The sequence below is a fragment of the Rhinopithecus roxellana genome, chromosome 6 (genome assembly GCF_007565055.1).
Source record: "Rhinopithecus roxellana isolate Shanxi Qingling chromosome 6, ASM756505v1, whole genome shotgun sequence".
Lineage (NCBI taxonomy): Eukaryota > Metazoa > Chordata > Mammalia > Primates > Cercopithecidae > Rhinopithecus > Rhinopithecus roxellana.
In genome coordinates, this window is record NC_044554.1 from 133,258,789 (window position 1) to 133,286,537 (window position 27,749).

At 34.6% G+C, this 27,749-nt stretch overlaps 1 protein-coding gene across 12 annotated transcripts in view; it reads right to left on the reverse strand.

Moving 5' to 3' along the window:
* MPP6 (membrane palmitoylated protein 6) overlaps positions 1-27,749 on the reverse strand; it is a 104,155-nt gene that overhangs the window by 21,534 nt on the left and 54,872 nt on the right. For 10 of the 12 annotated variants that reach the window (XM_030933114.1, XM_030933113.1, XM_030933112.1 and 7 more), the window contains 5 exons: positions 19,364-19,516; positions 14,179-14,331; positions 13,246-13,473; positions 2,095-2,136; positions 401-532 (listed from right to left, as the gene is read on the reverse strand). In XM_030933114.1, coding sequence (XP_030788974.1) covers positions 401-532; positions 2,095-2,136; positions 13,246-13,473; positions 14,179-14,331; positions 19,364-19,516 — 708 coding nt within the window. The remainder of the gene's footprint in view (positions 1-400; positions 533-2,094; positions 2,137-13,245; positions 13,474-14,178; positions 14,332-19,363; positions 19,517-27,749) is intronic. The other 2 variants (XM_030933109.1, XM_030933115.1) reach the window with 1 other exon arrangement.

The window sequence follows — 27,749 nt, forward strand, 5'->3', positions numbered from 1 at the left end:
GAGAGGAGACAAGAGAAAGACTTACTTCATAGTAAAAGACTCCTATTAAAATAAACAAAACCCAAATATCTTTTTAAAAGGGATGACCTAAGTGAGTTCTTCTTGGTCAATAGCATATTTTAATGCAATTACCCATGTGAAAAAAACCAATTGGTCTATTCCCTAAACCAACTGGTTAGTGCCACAGGCTGGTTAATTCTGCACTTATTAAGAGCTACTTGCAAATCTCCTCCCAATTTGATCTTATGTCCACAAAATTAGTAGCCATGAAGCAGGAGCTGTTCATGTGGGAAAAATCATTGTAACAAATGCTAATATTCTTCCTGAATATTCAGACATTAACCAGATCTAAGATTAAAATTAGAAAAGTAGTTGAGGAACTTCTGAGAAGCATACTAACCTGCCACCAATTTGGATCTTCTCTATTTACAATCTGAAGAATTTCTCCTTTGGAAAACTTCAATCCTGCTTCTTTGCAAGGTATTAGGTTATCATTGTATGGATTATAATCAAAATGACACTTCACAAATACCTAAAACACACAGCACAATTAAAAATACTATAGTTGTATCACTTCCACTGAATTTAATTTAACAGATTTTGGTATCAAAGATAATAAAACTTCATCTCTAATATCTAACTTTAAATCAATAAGAGTTTGATAATCATTCTATCCCACCATTCTTCCACTTTCCTTCAATCTTTTCACTTAATTTTCCAACCAGCACCGCATAATTTTTAAAGCAAGCAAATGCTATGATCCAATTAACATCCTGAAATAATATAGGTAGTTGATTTAAGGTATATATTTCAGATGTATTAGAACTCTGTGAAAAGGCCCTGAAACCAAAATTAATAAAAGTTCATGTCGAAGTCAGATATGAAATATATTTGGTAGTCTTAAATACTTTTCTCGAATCACCTTGCTCTGATTTATATGCTCATCTTAAATTTAAATGATCAACATTAAATTCATTGTAAGACAAATACTGAAAAAGTCTTGAAACTATTTTCCATTTTAAATTCATTTGTGTACATATATTTCTTTCACATTTGCTTTATTAATAAAAGTATGTCAGTTAACACTGTTAGTTATGATTTCCAAAACTGGGACTATTTGGCTTATTTGCTTTAATTTAAATTCTAATTAAATTATGCATTTTTGGTATTTGATGGAAAGTTCAGACCAATTGCTTTCTTTTTTTTTTTTCAGATGGAGTCTCACTCTTTTACCCAGGCTGGAGTGCAGTGGCGTGATCTCTGCTCACTGCAACCTCTGCCTCCCAGGTTCAAGTGATTCTCCTGCCTCAGCCTCCCAAATAGCTGAAATTACAGGTATGTGCTACCACGCCTGGCTAATTTTTGTATTTTTAGTAGAGATCAGATTTCACCATGTTGGCCAGGATGGTCTCAAACTCCTGATCTCAAGCGATCTGCCCTCCTCGGCCTCCCAAAGTATGGGGATTACAGGCATAAGCCACTGTGCCCAGCCCAATTGATTCTTAAAACAGACTTGTTTTATACATATTTATAGAAATTCAAATGTTATCTTCTAAAGAATCGCCTTAGCATTAATCAGCATGTAAACTTTAATAAGCAAGAAAGCACACAATTAGTCAAAATAACAATGTTCTTTTTCTATTTGTTTATCATATTTCTGTAATCAAACAATTCAAATAACACAAGTAGACATATTATATTATTAGTGTGGTAAAAGTATTGTGATCAATGCATACAAAATAATTTTAAAATAACTAAATCTGGGAACATGTAATAAAATCTTATTTATAATTAGATGATTTTCACAGAAAGCATTCAGAACATTTTCAACTACTCTAGAAAAGCTAAATATTAATCCTTAAATCAGTAAGTCAATAATTTTTTTTCCTGATATATAATTTTAGATCTAAAAAGCAAGCATACAAACATTAAGATTGCTAAAGTGTGACAATTGGCTAACTTGATAATGTCATGCAGCTCCATGTTTTGACAACGGGAAAAAACCAAAATAATTAAATTTAATCAAAGAAAATTTAGTTGGCTGATAAGACAGAAAAATGAAGTACCAGAGAATGTTCTGGAATGACAGCATACCTGATGGATGTGTGCTGGATGCCTCTCCATATTGATGCAACTCTAAAAATATATTTGTAATTGCATAAATAAAGCCAGACTTTTAATTTATAATAAATTAAGAAAATATAAACAAACTACTAGACCATTTTATTACTTCACTCATTTGGTAAGACAACTACCTCCCTAATTAATTGTCCACAAAGTACAATACCTGCAAGTTATAAATGATAGAACAAAAAGTTAAAGGTATTTGAGATCAAGCAGAAAGAAAGGATTGGTATGCAAAGTTATAAAAATACCTGCATACTCCTTACTTCTCAAGAAAGATGCAATGATTGAAGAATAGCAAGAGAATCCTGTCATCTAACCATGAATGTGATTACCATTCTTTTGTGTGGAACAGAATATATATTGTAACCATAAAGCTCAGACTTTACAAGATAGTCCAAATTTCAAATATTCATTCCTCCAACATCCATGGAATTGTTACGGACATGCCATTATTTGTGGAATACAAACCACATCTCTCAAAGGTAAAAGATTTCTAGAACAATTTCTATTTTTTTTTTTCATTTATCAAAGTAGTTTTAGAACATTACTCTTAGGGTCAAAAACTCAGATTAACCTGATTTTACTTTGAACTTTGAAAATTTTTCTGAAAAATCAATTAACCCAACCTTTGATCTAACCATTTTGTAATGACTCTAAAACCATTAAAGATACGACTAGACTTAGTATAATTATATTTTATTAAATGCAATTTAAAGTGTTGCACTTATAGGCTATGGATGTTAACTGCTCATTCATCATTAAGAAATGACTAAACACCACCTACTAAAATATTTCTATTTCATATTCTTATTACTAAAAACTGCATGACCAAAACAATTTAAAGTACAAGGAAAAGGAAGTACAAATGGCTTTTAAGCATAAGAGATGTTCAACAACCTCATTCAGAGTAGAAATACAAATTAAAACTACCTTATAACACCTTTTTCCTATCAGATTAGCAGAAATCCTTGTATTTTATAAACATTCTATAAAAGAACTGTGGGTTAATAGGCATTTTCTTTCTAAATGGCTTGTAGAAGAATGGTTCAACCTCTTGGGAGGCCAATTTGGCAATAGCTATCAAGATTACAAATGCATAAACCCTCTGACCTAGTAATCCATGTCTGGGAATGTATTCAACAGCTATGTTATGCAGATACATCCAGAATGACTTATGCATAAGACTACATTATTCCTAACAGCAAAAGATTGGAAGCAACCTAATTGTTTAACAAAAAAGGAACTGGTTAAACAAATGACGGTATGTCTACATGATGTGGCACTATATTTAGTCGTTAAAAAAGTGTGTGTATGTAGGTGGTGTGTGTCAACAGGAAGTGTACGCAGCAATAAGGAAATATCCTCAAGACAGATGGTTAAGTAAAAAAAATAAGGTTCAGGATAGCATGTATACTATGCAACCTTTCTATGAAAAAGGAGGTGGAAGGTGAAAAAGGATATGTAATTTTTATTTACTCGCATATGAATGAAGAAATTCTGGAAAGATAAACTAATAGCATAGTTTGTACTGGTGGGGGGATGAGGACTAGGTTGGTAGTGGGAAGGATTCAGAGGGAGATCTCAACTGAATACATATTTACACTTTTTGATTTCCGAACCATGGGAATGATTCACCTATACAAAAATTAAATTTTTAAGGTAATAAAGATAAATGACTCCCATTTGGATTCAGATGAAGTAACAAGGACCCTCCAACTTGAAATAACTAAAAACTACGTTGATAAAATATGTGAAACAATGTCTTTCAAGATGTCAGAGATCAGGCAATGAAGACAGTGATCCCAAAAGATGGGAAGAAACAAGATGAGCTACACAATTGCCCCAGCTAACAGGACAGAGAGTTTCCAGGCTGCAACTCAGAAAGGGAGAAAGGTGAAGCCTGATGGTCTCCAAGTTCATGAGATGCACTGGGAGACCTGGGAGATCAAGGTGGTTACAGTGCATGGAACACAGTATCAGTGAGGAAGGACTGCAGAGAGAATTGTGAGGGACTCCTTCTGTTTTCAGCTGAGTACTTAATCAATGCATGTGTATGAGGAAGCTACCTGCACCCTCTCTCTGTGTAACTCTTTCCTCAATGATGGTAAAGAATCATTTGAAAGCATTACAGGGAACAATATAGGGAAGTTGTATACAGTCAAGAAGTTTCTGTTCTCACCAGGACAGGTGGAAAAACCTTTATAATTCACAGGCCGTGAATACTTAGAAGGGTTATGAGCTAAACTACATCCTGCAATCATATCTAATAAATCTTAAAAAGGAAGATTTAAAAGAATCATCTGTATCCTAGAACAAAGTTTAAGAATGGTTATTACTAAAATGTCAAAAAATAACAGATGTTGGCAAAGTTGCAGAGAAAAGGGAACTGCTAGTGGAAATGTAAATTAGTTCAGCCACTGTGGAAAGCATTTTGGAGATTTCTCAAAGAACTTAAAACAGAACTACTATTTGACCCAGCAATCCCATTAGCGGGTATATACCCAAAGGAATATATATCGTTCTACCATAAAGACACATGTACACATATGTTCAACATAGCACTTTTCACAACAGCAAAGATATAGAATCAACCAAGATGCCCAATAATGGTGGACTGGATAAAGAAATTTTGGCATATATACATCATGGAGTACTATGCAGCCATAAACAGAATAAAATCATGTCCTTTGAGCATCATGTACATAGCTGGAGGCCATTATCTTAAGCCAATTAATGCAGGAACAGAAAACCAGATTACTACATGTTCTCACTTGTAAGTGGGTGCTAAACATTGAGTACATATCGACACAAAGAGAGGAACAACAGACTCTGAGGCTTACTTGAAGCCAGATGATAAGAGGAGGGTGAGGAATGAAAAACTACCTATCAGGTATCATGCTCACTACCTGGGTGACAAAATCATTTGTACACTACACTCCAGAAACATGCAATTTATCCATGTAACATACCTGTACACACACCTCTTGAGCCTAAAAGTTGGAAGGGCCGGGAGCAGTGGCTCATGCCTGTAATCCTAGCACTTTGGGAGGCTGAAGCAGATGGATCATGAGGTCAAGAGATCGAGACCATCCTGGCCAACATGATGAAACCCTGTCTCTACTAAAAATAAAAAAATTAGCTAGGCCTGGTGGCACGTGCCTGTAGTCCCAGCTACTTGGGAGGCTGAGGCAGGAGAATCGCTTGTACCCAGGAGGTAGAGGTTGCAGTGAGCCGAGATTGCGCCACTGTACTCCAGCCTGGTGACAGAGACTCCAAAAAAAAAAAAAAAAAAAAAAAGAGTTGGAAGAAAAAATAAATAGAGTATTTACTAATACAAAAATATCCAGTACCCAACAAGGTGAAATTCATGCCTGGCAGCCAATCAAAAATGACCAAGCATGCAAAAAGGGAGGAAAATATAACCTACAACAAGGAGAAAAATCAAGTGACCCAGAAATGACAAATATGCTAGAATTAGTAGACAAGGACGTTACAGTAATTGTTTTAACTTTACATATTATATTCATGGTTCAAGAAACTATAGGAAGGATTAAGTCTATTAAACACATGCAGATATAAAAAAGAGGCAATCTGAACTTCTAGAAATGAAAGCCAAAATATCTGAGATGAAAAATACCCACTAGGTGTGATTAACAGCAGATTAGAAGTTGCAAAAGAAAAGATCAGTTAACTTGAAGACAAAACAATAGAAAATATCCAACATGAAAAATACAGAGAAAAAAGGCTGAAATAAATGAACTAATCAGTGAGCCACGGGACAACTTCAAGAGGCCTAATATTCGTGTAACTAAAGTCACCGGAGGACAGGAGAAACAGAAAAATAGAAAAAATGTCTGAAGAAACTACTGTCAAAGTTTTTCCAAATTTGATGAAAGAAATAGTCTTTTCAAAAAACTGAGCTGGAAAAATTGAATATTCATATGCAAAATATAAACTTTGATCCTTTCCTCACATCCTATATAAAAATTAACATACAGTACATGTATCATAGACTCAGATGTATAGCATAGATAGAACTGTAAAACTTGTGGGAAAAAAAATTGGAGAAAATCTTCATGACCTTAGGTTATACAAAGACTTCTTAAATAAAGCCACAAAAGGATGACTCAAAGAAAAAAAATGATAAATTGGATTTCATAAAAATTCAGAACTTCTGCTCTTTGAATGACATTGTTAAGAGAATGAAAAGACAAGATAGAGACTGGAAGAAAGTCTTGGCAAATCCCAATTCTGATGAAGCACTTGTATCATGAATACATAAAGAATACTCAAAACTAAGAAAAACAATTCAACAAAAAATGGACAAAAGATTTGAAGACACTTCACCAAAGTGCACATAAGTATGGCAAATAAACACATAAAAATATGTTCAATATTATTAGTTATTAGGAAAATGGAAATTAAAATCACAATGAGATACCACTACACACTATTAGAATGGCTAAAACTTTAAAGACTGGCCATACCACATGTTGTCCAAACTGCAGAGTAATTGGAACTTTCATACAATGTTGGTGGAAATTTAAGTTGGTATACTAACTTCTTCAGAAGTTCAACATATACCTACCATATGACTCAATCCTTCAACTCCTGGTATATACTCAAGAGACTTATATGTAAATGTCCATAGCAGCTTTATTTGTAAAAGCCCCAAACTGGCAACAAAAAAATATTCATCAGCCAGGTAATGGATAAACAAACTGTGGTACAGCCATGCAATGGAATATTACTTGTCAATAAAAATAAATGAACTATCAATACACATAACATGAATGAATCCCCAAACAACTATGCTGAGGGAAGCTAAACAAATGAATCAAACAATATTCAAAAAAGAATACATGTATTCCATTTATATAAAAATATGGAAAATGCAAAATAATTTAAAGTGACAAAAAGCAGAGCAGTAGCTGCCTGGAGTCAGTGGTGGGAGAGAAAAAAGGAGCAGGAGGGAAGGATGAGAAGTGGACACAAAGAAGCTGGGAGGCCAGGAGCAATGACTCATGCCGGTAAACCTAGCACTTTAGGAGGCTGAGGCAGGCAGATTGCTTGAGCACAGGAGTTCAAGACAGCCTGGACAACGTGGCGAAACCCTGTGTCTACAAAAAAAAAAAAAAAAAAAAAAAAAAAACTAGCCAGGTGTGGTGGTGCATGTCTGTGGTCCCAGCTCCTCAGAAGGCTGAGGTGGAAGGATTATTTGAGCCCTGGGAGGCTGAGGCTGCAGTGAGCTGTGATCATGTCACTGCACTCCAGCCTGGGTGAAGGAGTGAGGCCCTGTCTCAAAAAAGGAAGAAAGAAAAAGAAATGGACACAAATACATTTCTGGGAGTGTTCACCATCTCAACTGTGTTGATTTCACGGGTACATTATGTATGTCCACATGTATCAAATTGTACACTTTATTTATATAAACTTTATCTCAAGGATATTTTTAAAAGTAAAGATAAAAACAGTAGAAGTATTGAGAAAATATGGCACAGGAATACACTATGCTTATGCAAATGACAATAATTAGTGGGAAAAAAAATTAAATGGATGAAATGGCTAGAAAACCAGTTCCACCTTGACCCTGATGTTAAATCAGAAGGCGGCTAGTAATTCATTTGAGAATGTGCTGGCTAAACATGGTGCACATGTTGCTTATAGAACCTAGTTCTTAAATCATAGTTCCAGGTCCATCTGAATCTGCACTTCAGAGTGAGTAACAAGATGGTGAACAAAGTGATTATCATTGCTAAGAGATTTTCCACAACACTAGCTGAGATGGTCAAGGAAGGATGCTTTTTCTACAAATTTTCAGTGTATGAACTTGGTTTTACATACAGATGTACACACACATTTTTGAGAACAGTAAGGTAACAAGAATATACGTTTGGTTAAAAAAGTTTTGAAGGGCAATCCATGTTCCTCTCTGATAAATATCTGAGGGCCACAAATTCAAGCCTCAGCCATATAGAAAATTTTATTTTAAAAATCATACAAAAATTAGCTGGGCATGATGGCACACACCTGTAGTCCCAGCTACTTGGGAGGCTGAGGCAGGAAAATTGCTTGAACCCGGGCAGTGGAGAATGCAGTGAGCCAAGATCACGCCACTGCACTCCAGCCTGGGTGACAGAGCTAGATTCCGTCAAAAAAAAAAAAAAAAAAAAAAAAATCTACTAACTACTAACCTAAGCCAAAATTATACCAATCACAATTATTATGTTTATATCACTGGTTCATGCAAGGACTGCTTTTGTTGATTTAATTAGTTTTAATAATATAATAGACAGCAACGCACTTGCCACCTAAAACTAACATTAAAATCCTACTTGATTCTCCTGCCCTCATTCCATCCCATCCCATCATTCTGATTTCCCCAACCAAGGCACACTTCACCCTGAATCTTGGGTTCACAAACTCCTTACTTTTCATTTTGTATATAGTTCTATTGCATCTATATGTACTCTTTAAAATTATATATTTAGTTATTTTAAACTTAAAAAAAGTATCATGCTATATACATGTAATCTTCTGGGGTTTACATGCTTATTAACATGTTTCCAGCTGTACATACATAAGAATTGCTCTAGGGAATTATTGCAGCTGGATATACGTGAATATTGAACTCTAAGAGACATTATTAAACTTTTCTTCCTAATGTGTTTATAACAATACACACTGCCACCAACAATGTAGAAAAGATGCTGTTGATTCACAGCTACAATTTTTACCAACTTAATGGTATATCACATTATGATTTTTAATACATCTTTACATGTTTACTGAACATATGTCCCCTTTTACTTGATTTTTCTATGCAGAATGAAACACAATTTCAAACAGTATCCCTAGAATAACCAGTTCCCCCCATTCATTGGATCATCTCTCCTTTCCACATTGAAAGACATTATCTCTGTCACATATCAAAGTAATATGTATGTGTAAGTCTCTTTCTGAGCTCCCTAAAAGTCCACTGATCATGCTGTCTCTTCCTATGCCAACATCACAGTATCTTAATTCCTAAACATTAATAATCAGACCCCATTCCTGCTTTTCTGGTTCAAAAGTGTCTTGGCTATTCATCTTATCAAATTCCATGGAAAACCCTGTTTTGACTGGAATTCCATTAAATCTGCAAGTCAATGCGTGAAAAATCAACATCTTCACAATATTGTCTTCCTGTCCATGATATGATATACCTGCTTATTTAGATCCTCTTCATAATTCCTTTGTGTAGAGGTCTTGAATTTTTTAGGTTAGATTTATTCCCAGACATAAATGTGACATTCTCTGACTGTACTATAAATGATGTCATAGTTACATTTCTAGACGTTTGTTGATGACATACAGAAATGCAATTGAGTTTTGTGTCTTAATCTTATTTTCAGGTACCTTGGTAAACTTTATTATTTCTAATAAGTTGTAGTTTTGAGGGGTTTCTATGCAAAAACTCATATTTGTAAATAAAAAGTTTTATTGCCTCCTTTCCAAACATTTTGCTTCTATAATTTATTTTTGTCAGACTGTACTTATGGATCCTTCAAGAAAATATTAAATAGAAGTGGTGCTAGTGAGCACCCTTCTCTAGTTTCTTTCTCTTTTTTTTAACTAGGCAAAGCCTTTATCTTTGTTTTAAACTATTTTCTGGCTAATTGCAAATAAATAACTGTGTATAATCAATAATTAAAAAGTAGCATTGTCCCAGTGTCCAAGGGCCTTGGAATTTAAAATATCATAGGTTTACATTTTATCGTATATAAAACATTTTAAAAGCAGTTAAAATTCTTGAAATTTTATTATTTTTTAGAAGTTGAATCAATTCAGTTTGCCTCATTGTTGGAAGCTTCATCAAAATTCTGAACAAGATCACCACTTCCCCAAAAGTGAGTGGTACTTCCCCATCCAGCTTCTGCCAGTTTCGTTAAGCTTGTTGACACCAAGCTGGTTTAAGACACTGGGTGGCATTTCTGTTAGCTGCTTTGTCTCAGCATGGCTGGTATAATGGTCAAAGTGTTTGCTGCTAGAGATGTCTGAACATTGCGATTGTTAGTGTAGATCACCATTCCTTGGTTTGTAAACATACCTCTTTAATATCAGAGATATTGCTTATTTCTACTTTCTTTCAGGAGAACTAAAGATTTTTTTAATCATCTGTTGCAATAGATAATGTCTGCTGTATCATCTGAGGGCAGTTCCTTTTTACCAATGTACAATTGTGCTTGAAATTTGGCAAGTTCTTCTCGGTTTGTGAAGGCTTTTTCATTTTATAATGAAAACGAAAGTGGAATTTCGTGAGTGGAAATAAAACTTCATGTGGTATTGGGGTTGGCACTAGAGGTCTCAGGCAGACCAGATGAAAGGCCAGTTTCTGACTTTAAAGGGAAAGCTTCTAACATTAGTTAATTCACAATAACGTTTGTTCTCGTTTTTTTTCTTTTGTAATAAAATTAAGGCTTTTCCCTTCTATTTCTAATTTACTAATCATTTTTAAAAATCATTGAATTTTATCAAATTCTCCATTGAGGTTATTCTCTTTTCGTCTGTTAATGTGCTTAGTTACATATGGATTTTCTAATATGAAACTCTCCTAGCATACCTGGGATAATAAATCTAACTTGGATATGTTGTATTATCTTTGTTATATACACAATCAAATCTGATTTGCTAATACTTTGTTGAGAATTTTTAATGAATATCCTTGAGTGAAATAGTCCTGTGATATATTTTGTTATATTGTTTCTAGTTGTCCAGGTCATGTTGGTTCCAAAGAATAAGAAAGAATTCCTATCAGTTGGCCTTAATAAAACAAATGGAATTATGAATAGCCTCTGGGAATCTAAGCTATATATAAGTTGAAGAACTTCAGAATTGGCTACTTCTAACTCACTCTGGTCTTCAAAATTTAAATATAGATACTTATGTCCCATAGCAGATTCTGGACTTTTACCAAGCACCTGAAATGATTCTGATAAAGATAATCTACTGACTATGCTTTTGAAAAACATTACCATGGTACGGAAGAGTTCTTGGCTTTCATTTGCTCTTGCAGCAATCCAGACCTGAGACAATCTCCACAGTACTACACAGTGGAGATTTTAGTGAAAGAGTTGAAGAGGCAAAATGCCCTTGCTTCCCTATAGCATCTTAATAGGATGCCCACGGTTTGCAGATGCCCTGGTTTATGTCTATGATTCCAGCATATGAGTAATGTTCCCTTTTTCATGTAAAAAAAAAAAAAAAGTCTCAATTTGGATGTTCTTTTGGAAGCCTTCATGTTATAGTTTCTCTTCTTCTTTATGGCAAGACAGGCCTCAGGTTGCCTCAGGCTTGTAAGACTCCTCCTCTCCTACGTGAATTCATTCCCCCAGCTCTAAATGCTAAGTGAAAAGCAGAGTTTGAGAGGGTATGGAACAGGGAAAACTTATGTTTAAACCAAGGCTAAATATCCTTGCATTTCATCGTATTCAGTTAGTTTACCAGATGCAAAATCTATGTAGGAATTTGGGCCAAAGTCCTAGTTATTAATACTATAAAATTTTATTTTGCCTATAAAAGTCTATTACAGCCATGGTGAGCTAGAGGAAGTCTGGAGTTTGGACTACAGAGGGAAAATAAAATCTTCCTACTACAACTAACACATAATAATAAATAAAATATGTAAATTCTAGATCTTACTCTTCCAACCTACGCAAGTCCAAGATAAGGCCTCAGGTGTCACAAATCAAAATTTGCCAACTGAGGAATAAAGGTAGTCTGAGAGGTACTACTGATACGAAATGTCTAAGTACTAATATCATTTATTTTTCACAATTCTTTTCCTTGAGGACCACGAAACTACCTTCATTTCAACCGAAGTTAATTACAAGCCTATCTATTTTCAGAAGTTCAATTTACATGCTAATATTCATGACTAAATAATCTATCCTTACCTTTGAAAGAACAGTTTAAAATAGACAATGAAATGTTATTTCAAATAACTGTACGGAAATGTAAGAACTAGACTTTTAAGCTCTCATTTTAACAATATGAAATAAGATACACTGGCAGTATCTTATGTAAGAAAACTTATAATTTCATTCATACATCAAACAATACATTTCTGGAATAAACCTGAACATCAGAGGTATCTACTTCTACATTACTTAGGCTTGAAAACCCTCTCTTTGGTTCCAACACTATCATACTTTTCAATTCTTCCTCTGCAATTACTTTCTTACTCTTTCTTTACGGTTCCATTTTACCACTACTGCCTCATCACCACAGAAGTGCAGCCACTTCTTGAGCACTCACTGTGTGCCAGGTGTTGCTGTGACAGCACTCCATGAATTAACTCATTTAATCCTCATAAAAAACTTCTGAGAAAAATTTTTTCCTAACTATATAGATGAGAAAAATGAAGCACAGAGAAGGTAAGCTGATAATTGGCAGCAATAGTATTTCAACCTAAGTGGTCATTTTAACCATTCATTAGAGCTATTGTTCGCAAATCACCTCACACCTTCAAATATCTGCCACCTGGTTACATAATCTCATCTCTCTTCTTTTTGAATTCACTTAACATACCAAGCCTAGACAATCTCTATAACTAAAACATTTTCCCATTCAATTATCTAGTTTACCTAAAATTAGTTTTAAAATACAGACCAAATGTGTGCAAACCAGGGGTCCAAGATTTTCTTTATACCCATTCTCTTTTCTGGCCTCATCAGTCATTTCATCCATCACACAAACACTAAGCTGGAGGTGATCTGGACTGCATTTTTATCCTCTCCCAGGGCCTAATACAATGCCTGAACATAACAGCTGTCAGAAATGTTTGCTACATTAATAATTCAAAGACTTTATGGTTCTTCTGATACCTGGCTGTAGGTTACTGCTATGCCAGGGTTCCTGGTGTTCACAAAGAAATCTTACTACTTCCTTTATAATAGTAAAATAGCATTGTTTACACATTCAAAAATTCACCCATGACAAAATAAGGCATTTCAGAACACTCAAATCGATTGTTTTTCTCTTTTCTTTAGCAAAATAGTAGCAACTGATAGCTATTTCCAACACTGTGATTAAGAACATGAAAGTATTTTTAATACTACCAAAAATTTTATTACTCACCTGTTGAGGAGTAATGGTATCTCTATAACTTGGCAAAATTTTTAGGGTGACACTTCCACTAATATTTTTCAGTAATTCTTGTAATTCCTTTGGATTGTTTCCAACCTCATGGCCATTGACTTCTTTAATTATATCTCCCACATGAAGTAGACCTTGTCGATCTATCATTCCCCCATGGAGGATTCGGGCGATTACCAGATCATTATTCTCAACCCTAAATGTCACACCCTATGAGAAATAAGAAAGAGATTTCTCATTTATTAGGGAGAAATGCTTAAATATTAATGAACATATGTAAGAAAATAATTCTAAAACTAGGTAAAAGGAATCATTCTTACTTTTCCTATGTTCTCTCCTGTTTCAGTATTTCACTCCCATTAAACTGTGTACTAGTATAGTTTACTACACTAGTGGATAGGATGCATCTTACAGTCTAAATGGAAACTCAGAGCAAAAAAAGGTATTTTGTGCATTCTGATGGACTTATTCCTGGCTTTTCCTTTTTTGCACTCACTGTTCTTATAGTCAGATCCAGAAGTAAAAATTTTACCAAGGAATAGTAAACTTCACTACTTAGTCCTAGTACGGCTTCGATTTTTAATAACAACTTCCTTCTATATTTTGATACTGTCACCATTTCTTCCAAGGGCAGTTCATGCCTTCTAAGGGTAGGAAGAAACATAGTAGTCATCTTCTGAAATTTTTTGCTACCCCTTGCCATATTTCTACTTCTAGCTCAGTTTAACTTTTCATTTTGGTTTAATTTTGCAGACTAAACCAAATTGAGACAGCATCAGCTGTGTCTTTATACACAGGCCAAATAAGAATACAGCTTTCATAACATTATGAAAAGGAAAAAAAATGAAATAGTGACTGAACCACAAATTATGTCATATTTCAGATTTAATAGGGCACTGATTTATCTATACTCACCAAAGGTTCCCCAGCTCTTTTGTGAATACCAAGAATACGAATGGCATCTACTGGTAATAACTGATTATTGATAGAAGAATTATTCATTTCTGGGCTTGATGGAGGCGAATCATAACATTTTGATGCCACAATATCATGGGCCTCCAACAGTGACTATGAGGAGTCAAAATAGCCTGTGGTTATTTACAATATGTTGATGAAATATGTTACTAAAAGTACTTTGTTAGTTCATTATTCCAAGGGCTTACTAAAAATTTCCAAGGCACATAGTATTAAATTTCGAAATATCAGGTTGATCAAATAAATACATAATTTTTAAGAGATATAAAAATATCCAGTTTTATTATCAAACAATATCATATTCCTTCCTTGAGACGTGAAGAGATTGACAGAGTTTAGTGATGCTTTTTAAAAACTGGCAAGTTTACTGGAAACTGAACCTAGGTTTCCAGTCTGGTGTAAGGAAGGTACTGGATTTCATTGCCACCATTGTCATCATATCATTCAATATTTACCATCAATCGTATTTATTAAAATATCATAAAAATTCAAATTCAAATGACATTTTTACCTAATATTGGTATGTTAGTAATACGATATACTTTTTATATGTACAAAATGTCTGTTAAAAGATGTTCAATAGAAAATGGACAAATATTAGCATTTTATATCAGTGACAGAAAATTTTATATTACCAATAAAGGTTTTAGTTTATAAAAAGAATATTTTTTGAGGAAAAAACAAGTCAGTAATAGTCCTGAATACAATGTATTTTTTTAACTCCCAAATTTACTATGCATGTGCTATCAGTATGGGTAGTTTTGATCCAGCTTTCTAGGAATTGCTTTTTTTTTTTTTTTTTTTTTGAGACAGAGTCTTACTCTGTCACCTAGGGTGGAGTACAGTGATACAATCTCAGCTCATTGCAATCCCCACTTCCCAGGTTCAAGTGATTCTCCTGCCTCAGCCTCCCAAGTAGCTGTGACTACAGGTGTGTGCTACCATGCCCAGCTAATTTTTTGTATTTTTAGTAGAGATGGGGGTTTCACCACGTTAGCCAGGATGGTTTCGATCTCCTGACCTCGCGATCCACCCATCTTGGCCTCCCAAGGAATTTCTTAATTAATACTAAAATGTTATTTTTTTTTTTTCATTTCTTATCCTAAAAGAATACTTTTTAGGCCAGGCGTAATCCCAGCAGTTTGGGAGGCCGAGGCAGGTGGATCATGTGAGGTCAGGAGTTCAAGACCAGCCTGGCCAACATGGCGAAACTCTGTCTCTACTAAAAACACAAAAAATTAGCTGGACATGGTGGCATGTGCCTGTAATCCCAGCTACTCTGAAGGCTGAGGCAGAATTGCTTGAACCTGGGAGGCGGAGGTTGCAGTGAGCTGAGACTGCACCATTGTACTCCAGCCTGGGCAACAAGAGTGAAACTCTGTCTCAAAAAAAAAAAAAAAAAAAAAAGGATAATTTTTACTGCAACTGTGCATATTCAACATAAAACTAAGTTTAAACATTCTTGAGGGGCTGGATAGAATTCAAGTTCAAAAACAATAAATCAAAATAAAAGCAGAAAACATTAACAGGTTCGGGATAAAAGCAATCAGGATAATTGGTAATTTCTGGTCATTTCATAAAACAATTCGCAAAACAGTGGAGAAAAAAATTCAATAAAAACAACTCACAAATACATATGTAAGGATTCTTCCTATAAATGCTGGAAATTGCTAACCTGGGCTGCTTAGTTTTCCACCCTATATCCTCCTTAGGCAGTATTATTTTCTCCCATGACTTGAGCCACTACTTACGCATTGACAACTCTTAAATTTCTATCTCTAGTTCAGAACTCTCATGTGCTTCAGATTTTTATAGTAAAAATTTGCCCACAACTTGTCAAAGTCATGGCAATTTGAAAATTTAAAAAAGGGACTGTAAAAGATTAAAACATTGAATAAAAAATCCAAAGATCCACAATTCTATTAAAAAAAAAAGACTGAAAAAACTCATTTGTTACCACTTGAAACCACAATTTTAAACAGCTCTTCACTTTGAAACTTAGTAAAAGGAAGGATCAAGTACATTCCTGCCTCTTCAGTAGGAAATGCACTAAGCAGCCCAGTTGATGAGAAGCTCAACATTATGGAAGAATACTAGCAAATAATGTAGAATAGAAAAACATCATTTTGCAACCTCTGATGAAAATGCTGATTTACAACCCAAAAGCTAGAAGAAGATGAGAAATAACAAAAATTAGAGCTGAGCTGAAGAAAACTGAGACACAAAAAACCTTTCAAAAGATCAACGAGGCTGGGCATGATGGGTCACACCTGTAATCCCAGCACTTTGGGAGGCCGAGGCGGGCAGATCACCTGAGGTCAGGAGTTCGAGACCAGCCTGGCCAACAGAGTGAAACACCATCTCTACTAAAAATACAAAAATTAGCTGGGCATCGTGGCACGCGCCTGTAGTCCCAGCTACTCAGGAGGCTGGGGCAGAAAAATCACTTAAACCTGGGAGGTGGAGGTTGCAGAGAACCGAGATCGTGCCACTGTGCTCCAGCCTAGGTAACACAGTGACTCTATTTCAAAAAATAAATAAATACATAAATAAAATTTTTTTTAAAAAATCAACGAATCCAGGAGTTGGTTTTTTGAAAAAATTAATAGACAAGTCACTAGCTAGACTAATAAAGAAGAGAGGAGAGCCAAATAAACATAATTAGAAATGATGAAGGGAATGTTACTAATGAACCCACATAAATAAAAACAACCATGAGAAACTACTATGAACACTTCCATGCACACAAACCAGAAAACCTAAAAGAGGCAGATAAATTCCTAGACATATACAACCTCCAAAGACTGAGCCTGGAATAAACTGATTCCCTGAATAGACCAGTAACAACCTCCGAAATTGAATCAGTAATAAATAGTCTATCAACCAAAAAAAGCCTGGGACCTAATGGATTCACAGCTGAATTCTACCAGATGTACAAATAAGAGCTGGTACCATTCCCATAGAAAAGCTATTCCAAAAAACTGAGGAGGAACTCCTCCCCAACTAATTCTATGAGGCCAGCCTCATCTTTATATCAAAACCTGGCAGGGACCCAACAAAAAAAGAAAACTTTAGGCCAATATCCTTGACAAACATTAATGCCAAAATCCTCAACAAAATACCTGCAAACCAAATCAATCAGCACATCAAAAAGCTAATGCACCATGATCAAGTAGGCTTCATCCCCAGAATGCAAGGTCTGTTCAACATTTGCAAATCAATAAATGTGACTCATCACATAAACAGAACTAAAGACAAACACTACATAATTACCTCAATAGAGTAGAAAAGGCTTTCAATAAAATTCAACAACCCTTCATGTTAAAAATTATCAATTAACTAAGTATTAAAGGAACATACCTCAAAATAATAAGAGCCATCTATGATAAACCCACAGCCAACATTATACTGAATGGGCACCTGTAAATAATACTGTGGTATCAAATGGAGAAGTCTAAATGTGGTATGTGTATTATATGAGATGGAAGTTCACTGAAATAGAAAATTAGAAATAACTAAAAAAAGAGTAAAACACGTTTGTACAAAATGATCTCAAATTAGTAAAAAAATTATATACGTACATTTGTGCATAGAAAAATATGGACAAATATGCACTAAGACAGTAGAGTAGTGATCTGGGTAGAAGAAAGGCGATGTTTTCATTTTTGTGTTTTTATTTGCTGGTATTCTAAAATTTTTATATGTTACACTTCATAAAATGTATGTGCTTATATATTTATTAAATTATAAATATTTATTACTAATATGCGGCATTCCTGAAAACCTAGATCCTTCCAATGTATCACAAACCTAAGATGGCCAGTTTCCTTAACATAAATATGTCCAAAACATTCTCTTCTAGTGTTCCTTATCTCATTGAACCGCCATCAATTGTTTAAGTCATAAATAGTGTTATCAACTTCCCATCTCTCTTCCACAACTGTCATATGCAATCAATCACTAAACCCTGTTGATTTTACTGATTAAAGCTTGAAAATGTTTAAATTTCTTACTATCTATATGTACTGCCATCGTAATTTCTTGCTTTGGAACTTAACCATCTCATTTCACAAACCTGACCTTTCCCTGGTTAATATCCAACCCATACCTAAAGTTTCCCATTGCCCTTAGGATAAAGTCCAAATAACTCAGTTTGTCTTCATAAGGACTCAGTCAACTGGGACCAGCACAGGAGATGTCTCTGAGACATGTGTCCATATTTCTTTTGTACCTAAGATACTAATTTATGTCGGAACCATCTCACTATAAACCTTCATATTTTGCAGTAACATTGTTGAAGAGTCACATAAAATCTTTGGCTGAGAAAGAGCAAAAGGCTGTTACCATTTGATTTTCAGTGCCAAGATTTGCAGAGAGCAGGTGATGTTTACTTTATTCTATCCCAGCACCACTCTTTTTCCACTAAAATGCAATGTCCCAGTCATAAATCAAGTTACCATATATGGCTGGGATGTATTTATCGGGGATTTCCTTCTTTTCAGTGAGTTAATTTTTCTAACACCTTCCCCAATACCACACTGTCTTAATTATTATATGTTACAAGAAATCTTGCCTGCCTTTTCTCTTCTGAAATGCATTCTTCTTTGTAAAACTGATGAACTCGTCACTGGTACAGGCCATTACTAAAATCATACTTACTTCTGTACCTGTGGAGATTATGTTATATAATGGTTTCTATACTGTCACAGCTCTCTTATGTTCCATGGTCACTGACTGCACAACAATCTTGAGAAGCAATACTAAAAAGTATTGACTAAGAAACAGAATGGTAGTGAGGAAGAAAAAAATCCATTATCATAGTGAGGAAAATGGCTCCAGCATGTGGTCTGATGGTGAATTAAGGTTGTTTTCTTTAACGGCACAAAGGAAAATCCATTGTGATGTATTTCTGCAACAGTGTACATTTATGTAGCATTGTAGTTATATACGTCTGTTTATATATCCTCAGTATATCAGGACATTAAAATACCAAGGTTGGAATTTACATACTTACCTATTATAGCCCTAAATAGTCTTGGAAGAAAACATCACCTTAAAGTGGAAAGTAAAGGAGAATACTTTGGGAATATAGGGAACTTGAGAGTTGAGTGATAGGGAAAGTCACCTGGAAGTGAGGCTCTTTGAGTATACCAACCAGTTCTGCCACATTTTCATCCACATTTATTAGAGGAGTGATGTCTTCAAGAATTTCATTGACTAATTCCAAGTTATTGTCACTGACAGCTTCTAGTTTGGAATCTTCTAGCCTCTCATGAGCCTGAAAAAATAACAGTGTATTAAAGTAATAATACTTATTTGTTTTGCACCAGACCATGGTTTATTTCTTTTCCATAAAGTTTTAAAATATATTACTTGGAGGTTTAATTCATATAAACCAAATTTAGTATTTCAACCAGAGGCAATATATAGATTTTACAGTAAGTATATCAAGAAATATAATAAATCTTGGCCTCTAGTTCTATCCTGAAAGTCATGAAAAACTCATTTTTATAACTAAACCATGAAAAAACCGGACAGGTCAGCTGACTATTTACAAAACCTATTACAGTCCCTTACCACCAAGAGAATGCATAATAAAAACAAGGAATAGGAATGTGATAATTATATATGCTAATATTTTTTTAAATGATAAAAATAATTTTGGAAACCCCAGAATCCAGAAGCTTGTATCTTCCAATGTTGAAAATCAGCGGGAAAAAAAAGTCAGTTTAGAGCAGGTGGTCCTTAAATTGGATTTTGAAAGACTACATAATTAGGAAAATGATCCTCTCCTGTCTTTACAAGTAAAGTTGTTTTTTTCTTAATCTCACAATCTTTTTTCACAGAAAATAGACCACGAACCACACTGTTACAGAAAGTAAGTAATTCTAATCATCCTTTCATAGTAGGAGTAAAGCCGAGTTTTAAGTTCAAACTGAGAATGAACACTAAGCAGGCTCCATCTTTTAAGCATTCCTTGCTTTTCTGATAAATGGTTGCTATACAATTTTGAAGACAGGAAAAGCATAATTATTAAAATTTAATTCATAAATAAAACCATGTGGATGGCAAATCTTGTATCTTAGGATTCATTTCCAGGATTGCTAAAGAAAAATCCACATTTCAAATGGTAACAGTATCAACTAAACTTTTTCAGATACCTAAACTATAATACTTCAGATGGTTTTTTTTTTCATACAGAGTAGATCCTTCAGAGTCCAAATAAAACATTCTAATTTTTAAAAGACAATTTTTCTTGTTTAAATCTATTTTTTCTAGGTAATTCACAGGAGTAAAATAAGTTCTTAAGTGGAAAAGAGAGCTACATATTAAGATTTTAAAGAAAGACCTTAAAAGAAGAAATTCTAAAAGTCATATGAAATACTGAGAAAGAAGAAAAAACTCTTACTAAACAGAAAAGTATCAAAAGACCAAATGTAATTTAAATAGAAGAAGTTTTATGAGATTTAGATTAAAACAAATTAAACTATGGTGGCTCATGCCTGTAATCCCAGCACTTTGGGAGACCAAGACGGGAGGATCACTTGAGCTCAGAAGTTCAAGATCAGCGTGGCCAACATGGTGAAACCCCATCTCTACTAAGAATACAAAAATTAGCCAGGCGTGGTGGCAGGCACCTATAATCCCAGCTACCCAGCTACTCAGGAGGCTGAGGCAGGAGAACTGCTTGAACCCAGGAGGCAGAGGTTGCAGTGAGCCGAGATCATGCCACTGCACAACAGCCTGGGCGACAGAGACTCTGTCTCAAAAAAAAAAAAAAAAAAAAAAAAAATTAGACTAGAAAATGCCACAAAAAATGAAAATGGGTAAATTTGCAATTTTCTGAACATATAATACAAGCCAGATAAGGATGAGAAGATGAGGACACTCAATATTTATCATAAAAAGATTATCACCATTGGAAAAAAACAGAAAATAATCTACAGAATTAGTTAACTCTTATGAAATAAGCTAGAATCGCCAATTATTCAGATAGAAATATTTGCTGGAATAAACAGCCACTACCTGATTTAGCATCTTTAACCTTGTAATACTCGAATTATTTTAACGTAGTATAAAAAGAAAGCTTCAAAGAAAAAAAAAAAGGAAGGGAAGAACCTTAACATCTACTGAAGGACTTTTTTTCTGTGTTGGATACTATATTCTAAGTAGTGTGTGTGTGCGTGTGTGTATTCAGCAAAGGTAGGTATATTATACTCACATTATGGACGAAGAAACTGATGCAAAAAAAGGTGAAGTGATTTGTATGAGTTCACATTACTGGTGAATGGCAGAGTCAGGTACTCTAATACCAAGACTTGAACTCCTATCTACTAAAGCTTACTTGACTTCATCTTTATATAGAGAGCCACTCTAACATTAAATTGCAGTTAATTATTCAATCCAATAAATGATGCATTATTCTCATTCACTTAAATGTATGACACATATCTCAGTCAGTTTAATTTAGTTGTTGCTTATTAGCATGACTGTTCCAGTCTAGATGTGTTAATTCCATTACACCGTATCTATCCTCATAGTTATTTTATACTTCTATGGTTCAGAATACTACTTGTCCCTTAGACTTTCACTCCTTTGCCCTAAGTAAGAGCTATAAAGACCATTCATTTGGGAGGCCGAGACGGGTGGATCACAAGGTCAGGAGATCGAGACCATCCTGGCTAATACAGTGAAACCCCGTCTCTACTAAAAAATACAAAAAACTAGCCGGGCGAGGGTGGCGGGCGCCTGTAGGCCCAGCTACTCAGGAGGCTGAGGCAGGAGAATGGCGTAAACCCGGGAGGCGGAGCTTGCAGTGAGCTGAGATCCGGCCACTGCACTCCAGCCTGGGCGACAGAGCGAGACTCCGTCTCAAAAAAAAAAAAAAAAAAAAAAAAAAAAAAAAAAAAAAAAAGACCGTTTATTTTCTTCAGGAAAATGTTATATGATCAGCAACGGTACTTTAGACATCAGCAGTCCTTGGTTTAATTCAGGACTTTGGGACAAGTTAAGGAACAGAAATGATCAATGACTTGAAAACTCCATTCCTTAGTATGTGTATTAACCCGATGCTCCCAAATTGGGTGAGGAGAAGTAGGAATGTGGAAAGACCGATGGTAAGAGGTTGGGGGTCGGGCGGGAGAGTCATGTGAGAGGGCAGAATCATGTTAGAAGAGAACCCCAAAATATCTGAAGATTTCTTCATATCAGCCTCACAGTTTGGTTCTACGGAAGAAGAGAATCTCACTAGAAAATACAAAACTTGAAGGGAGAAAAAAGTTTTTTTTTGAAACTGCAGGTATAAATATATTAACATGGAAAACCAACATACTTGGGTTCAACTGGGATCAATTTTACTTTTTCTAAGAAAGCAAATGCAGGTCCACATTTATTAACATATAGCTTTTTAAGCTCTGAGATGTTGTCAGAAACTTGGAACCTCTAATTCACTTTAAGGTCAGATTTTTTTTAATTAGCTGCCAAGAGGCAAGTACCAACTTTAACTAATTAAACTAAAAAAGACAAAGAAAACACAAAAAAATAATCAGAGGAGCAAGTGAGCCATATGCTATTTAAATAAATACTTCTTGTTTCCTTTTTTTTTTTTTTTTTTTAATTAAAGACCACTATTGCAACACTAGCTTAACTCAATAAAAATATATTTCACTTGCCACAAGTGGTTGGAAGAACATTCTATGACTGGCATTGAATATCTGCAGCTGATACAAATATGGCCTAGCCTTCTTAAATATCCTGTTCTGAGGATTTTATTCACCATTGCACCTTTGAGAAATGAACTTCAGAGAAGAAAATGTTCTTTCAGAACTTCTGGGCATTTCACTCAAGGACAATCCAACCATGCTTGCAAACAAAAGTTGTGGGCTATATCTAAAGTGACAAATACCATTTTGAAATAATAATCATATTATTATTATTATGTGTAGAAAACTGGTCTTTCCAAAACACAAGGGCAATAACATAAATTTTGTTTCTATATTTTGAGAAAAGAGTTATGTATGTAGTAGTTACTTATGATATCTTGAAAAAGCTAAGTAAATGGGAAATAAGTTTGGCTGTGATCAAGCACCACCCTCTTCTTTTATTCTAGAGACCTAAAACTCAAGATCAACATAGGTCCACAAATATTCAAAAATAAAGAAGAATTTTTGAGCAGAGAGTAGAAATGGGACAGAGAGAATGGAGAACTCAATTTCTACTTTGTTTCTGCATACATTATATCAAAAAGAATGAGCTCTGTTGCTCTGGAAAAAAAAAGAGTAAGCATAAGTAAATCAGAATGTAATTCTCTAGTGAGTAAAGAATATAGCAGAAATCACCTAGTTAACCAAAACACAAACTCAGAGATTAGATAAGTTACATATCAAGGTACTCAGGAAACTTCTAAATAGCACTGTTGAGTTTCTCTTAGATACATCTGTAGAATTAGGAGAGCCACACATGTCAAACAACTAGAAAAGGGAATCTGTTAAATTTTTAAAAGAAAAAGAACATTTTAAAAGCTTGGCTTTAATAGTATTCAGAGGAAATACAAAATAACCTTTTTATAACCTCTGAGTGGGAAAGATCTTTCTAACTAGAACACAAAATCTGAAAGATACATACATTATTTCAAAAAAGGCCCAATAAAATTAACTTCATGAACAGCATAAATTTCTCATCAAAAATCGACAAAGTCAAAATACAAATGACAAACTAATGTCAAAACACAAATCATATTCAAGACAGAAAGCTAATATCACTACTTATGAAGGACTTCTACAAATCAATAAGAAAAGGATCAATGACTCATTAAGAGAACTGGGTGAAGAGTTTGAGCAAAAAATTCACAGAAAAAAAATTCAGGAACCTGTCTTTAAAAATTTAATTTTATATTTCTAATTGACACATATTGTACATATTTATGGTGTACAATGTGATGTTTCAATACATGTATATACATAGTATAATGATCAAATGGTGTAATTACCATATCCACTATTTTAAATATTTTTTTTGGGGGATGACAACATTCAAAATCTTCTCTTCTAGCTATTTTGAAATATGTATTACACTGTTATTTGCAATAGTCACCTACTGTGTATCAAATATCTCAAACATATGAAAAGACACACAACTTCACTCATAAGAGAAGTGCAAACTAAAACTATAATGAAATACCTTTTCTCTTTATCAGATTGGCAGAGATAAAAATTCTGATCAGTGAGAATGTGGGAGAAGACAGACATTTTGACGTATTTTTTCTAGTGGGAACATACACTGGTAAGCAAATTGACCATATCCACCAAAATTACAGAGATTCTTTTTTTTTTTTTTTTGAGATGGAGTTTCACTCTTGTTGCCCAGGCTGGAGTGCAATGGCACAATCGTGGCTCACTGCAATCTTTGCCTCCTGGGTTCAAGCGATTCTCCTGCCTCAGCCTCCCGAGTAGCTGGGATTACAGGCATGCGCCACCACGCTTGGCTAATTTTTGTATCTTTAGTAGAGACGGGGTTTCTCCATGTTGGTCAGCCTGGACTCGAACTCCTGACCTCAGGAGATCCACCCACCTCAGCCTCCCAAAGTGCTAGGATTACAGGTGTGAGCCACCATGCCCAGCCTTACACTGATTCTTTTCAGATCTATCATAAAAAGGGGTGTGTGTGTGTGTGTGTGCATGTGTATGTACAAAATAACATGTAGTAAGATTACACATTACAGCATAACTTGTAAGAAAAAGGCCATCTAAATATCAGAAGGCTGACTCAAAAGACCTGACATATCCACACAATAAAATACTATGTCACATTTACAAAGAATAAAGTTGTTACACAGGTACTGATACAAAATTTTATGTAAAAAGTCAAGGTTTAGGATAGCAGTATAAACCCACAGCTTCCATTATATTTACTAGTTAAAGATTAGGTACTTCCCCTTAAGAGCAGAAACAAGACAAAGATGTCCACTCTCATCACTTCTATTTAACATCTGTACTGGAGGTTACAGCCAGGACAATTAGGCAAGAAAAATAAAAGAGTCATTCAGGTTGAAAAGAAATAAAACTGTCTATATTCAGATGACATGACCTTGTATTTAGAAAATCCGAAGGAATTCACTAAAAGACTATTTGAATAAAAAATTAAGTTCAGCAAGGTTGCAAGATATATAAGATCAAATTACAAAACTCAATTATATTTCTATATACTAGCAATGAAAAATCTGAAAATGAAATTTAAAAAACAAGTCCATTCATAACAGCATTCAAAAGAATAAATACCTAGGAGTATAATTAACGAAATAAGTGCAAGACTTACGCTCTGAAAATTACAAAACATTGTTGAAAGAAATTAAAGATTTAAATAAATGTTCATGGATCAGAAGACTTATCACTGTTAAGATGGCAATACTCCCCAGAATGAACTACGGATTCAATGCAAGGCCTATTGGAATCCTCAGTGACACGTTTATAGAAATGGACAAACTGATTCTAAAATTCTTACAGAGTTGCAAAGGGATCCAGAACAGTGAAAACAATCCTGAAAAAGAACAAAGTAGGAGTACTTACATTTCCTGATTTCAAAACGTATACTACACAAGAGTTATCAAAACATGATGTTGACACAAGGAAAGATCAATAGATCAACGGAATAGAACTGGAAGTAAAAAAAAAAAAAAACATGTCAGTGGCCAACTGTTGCATGTTAGACAAAGGTGCCCACAACCACTCAATGGGGAAAAATATTCCTTTCAACAAATGGTGCTGAAACACCATTTGAAACGATAGTCTCTTCAACAAATGGACTAGAGATGCATATGTAAAAGACAGAGTTGGTGCCTAACATATCATATACAAAAAACTAACTTAAAATAGATCCAACACCTAAATGTAAGAGCTAAAACTATAAAACTCTTGCGAAACATGGGTAAATCTTCATGACCATGGATTTAGCAAAGGATTCTTACATACGAGATCAAAATCACAAGGCAACAAAAGACAAAAAGACAACTTGGACTTCATCAAATTAAAAGCTTCTGTGCTTTGGCCGGGCATGGTGGCTCACAAGTGTAATCCCAGCATTTTGGAAGGCCGAGGTGGATAGATCATGAGGTCAGGAGATCGAGACCATCCTGGCTAACATGGTGAAACCCTATCTCTACTAAAAATACAAAAAATTAGCAGGGCATGGTGGCGGGTGCCTGTAGTCCCAGCTACTCAGGAGGCTGAGGCAGGAGAATGGCATGAACCTGGGAGGCAGAGTTTGCAGTGGGCCGATATCGTGCCACTACACTACAGCCTAGGCGACAGAGCGAGACTCCATCTCAAAAAAAAAAAAAAAAAAACAAAAAAACAACTACTTCTGTGCTTCAAAAGGCACTATGATGAAAAGTAAAAAGACAATCTATATAATGGGAGAAATATTTGCAAATCATATATCTGATAAAAGACTTGTACCTAGAATACATAAAAGACTCTTAAAACTTCATAATAATAAATATGACTCAATTTAAAAATGGGCAAAGAATCTAAATAGATATTTCTCCAAAAAATATGTACAAATGGTCAATAAGCACATGAAAAGATGCTCAACATTATTAAGTCTCCAGGGAAACACATATCAAAACCTAATAAAATACCACTTCATACCCACTAGGACAATTAAGAACCAAAAAATCAAATAACAAGTGTTGAAGATGATACAGAGATATTAGAATTCTTGTACACTCCTGGTGGGAATAAAAAATGGTACAGCTACTATAGATAACAGTCCGGCAGTTCCTCAATGAGACAGAGTTACCTAGTTATAAACCCAGGAGAAATAAAAACTATGTCTACATAAAAGTGTATCCAACAACATTTATGGCAGCACTATTCATAATATAGGTTGAGTATCTCTAATCCAAAAATCTAAAATCCAAAATGTTACAAAATCTGAAACTGAGAATTTTCCTAAATTAATGATGGACACCAAACCACAGATCCAGGAGGCTCACAGAACATTGTGCAAGATAAAAACCCAGAATTCTAAGTGTAGGTGTATTATATTCAAACTGCAGAAAATTCAAAACAAAATATTGAAAGAACAGGTGTTGGGGGGAACCTTACCTGTAGAGAAGCCAGCAAAAGAATTATACTGAACTCTTCAGGAAACATGCAGAGAATAGAGTGAAATCTTTAAAATGTTGAAAGAAAAAAAAAAAAAACTCCACCAACCTGGAATTATCTATCCAGTAAAGTTATCATTCAAAAGTAAAAAACAAAACAAGACAGAACAAAAAGGACTTTTTCAAACAAAAATTGAGAATATTTGTTACTAGTATACCTGTCTTGCAAGAAATGTTAAAAGACATTCATCAGAAAGAAGGAAAATGATGTAAGTGCAAAACTTGGGTCTATATAAAGAAGAGTGCTAGAGAGAGAGGAAAAAAAGGTAAAATAAAATCTTTTACTTTTCTTATTCCTAATTGATTTAATAGATAATAGTTTTATTCACAACAAGGTATTTGATTATTA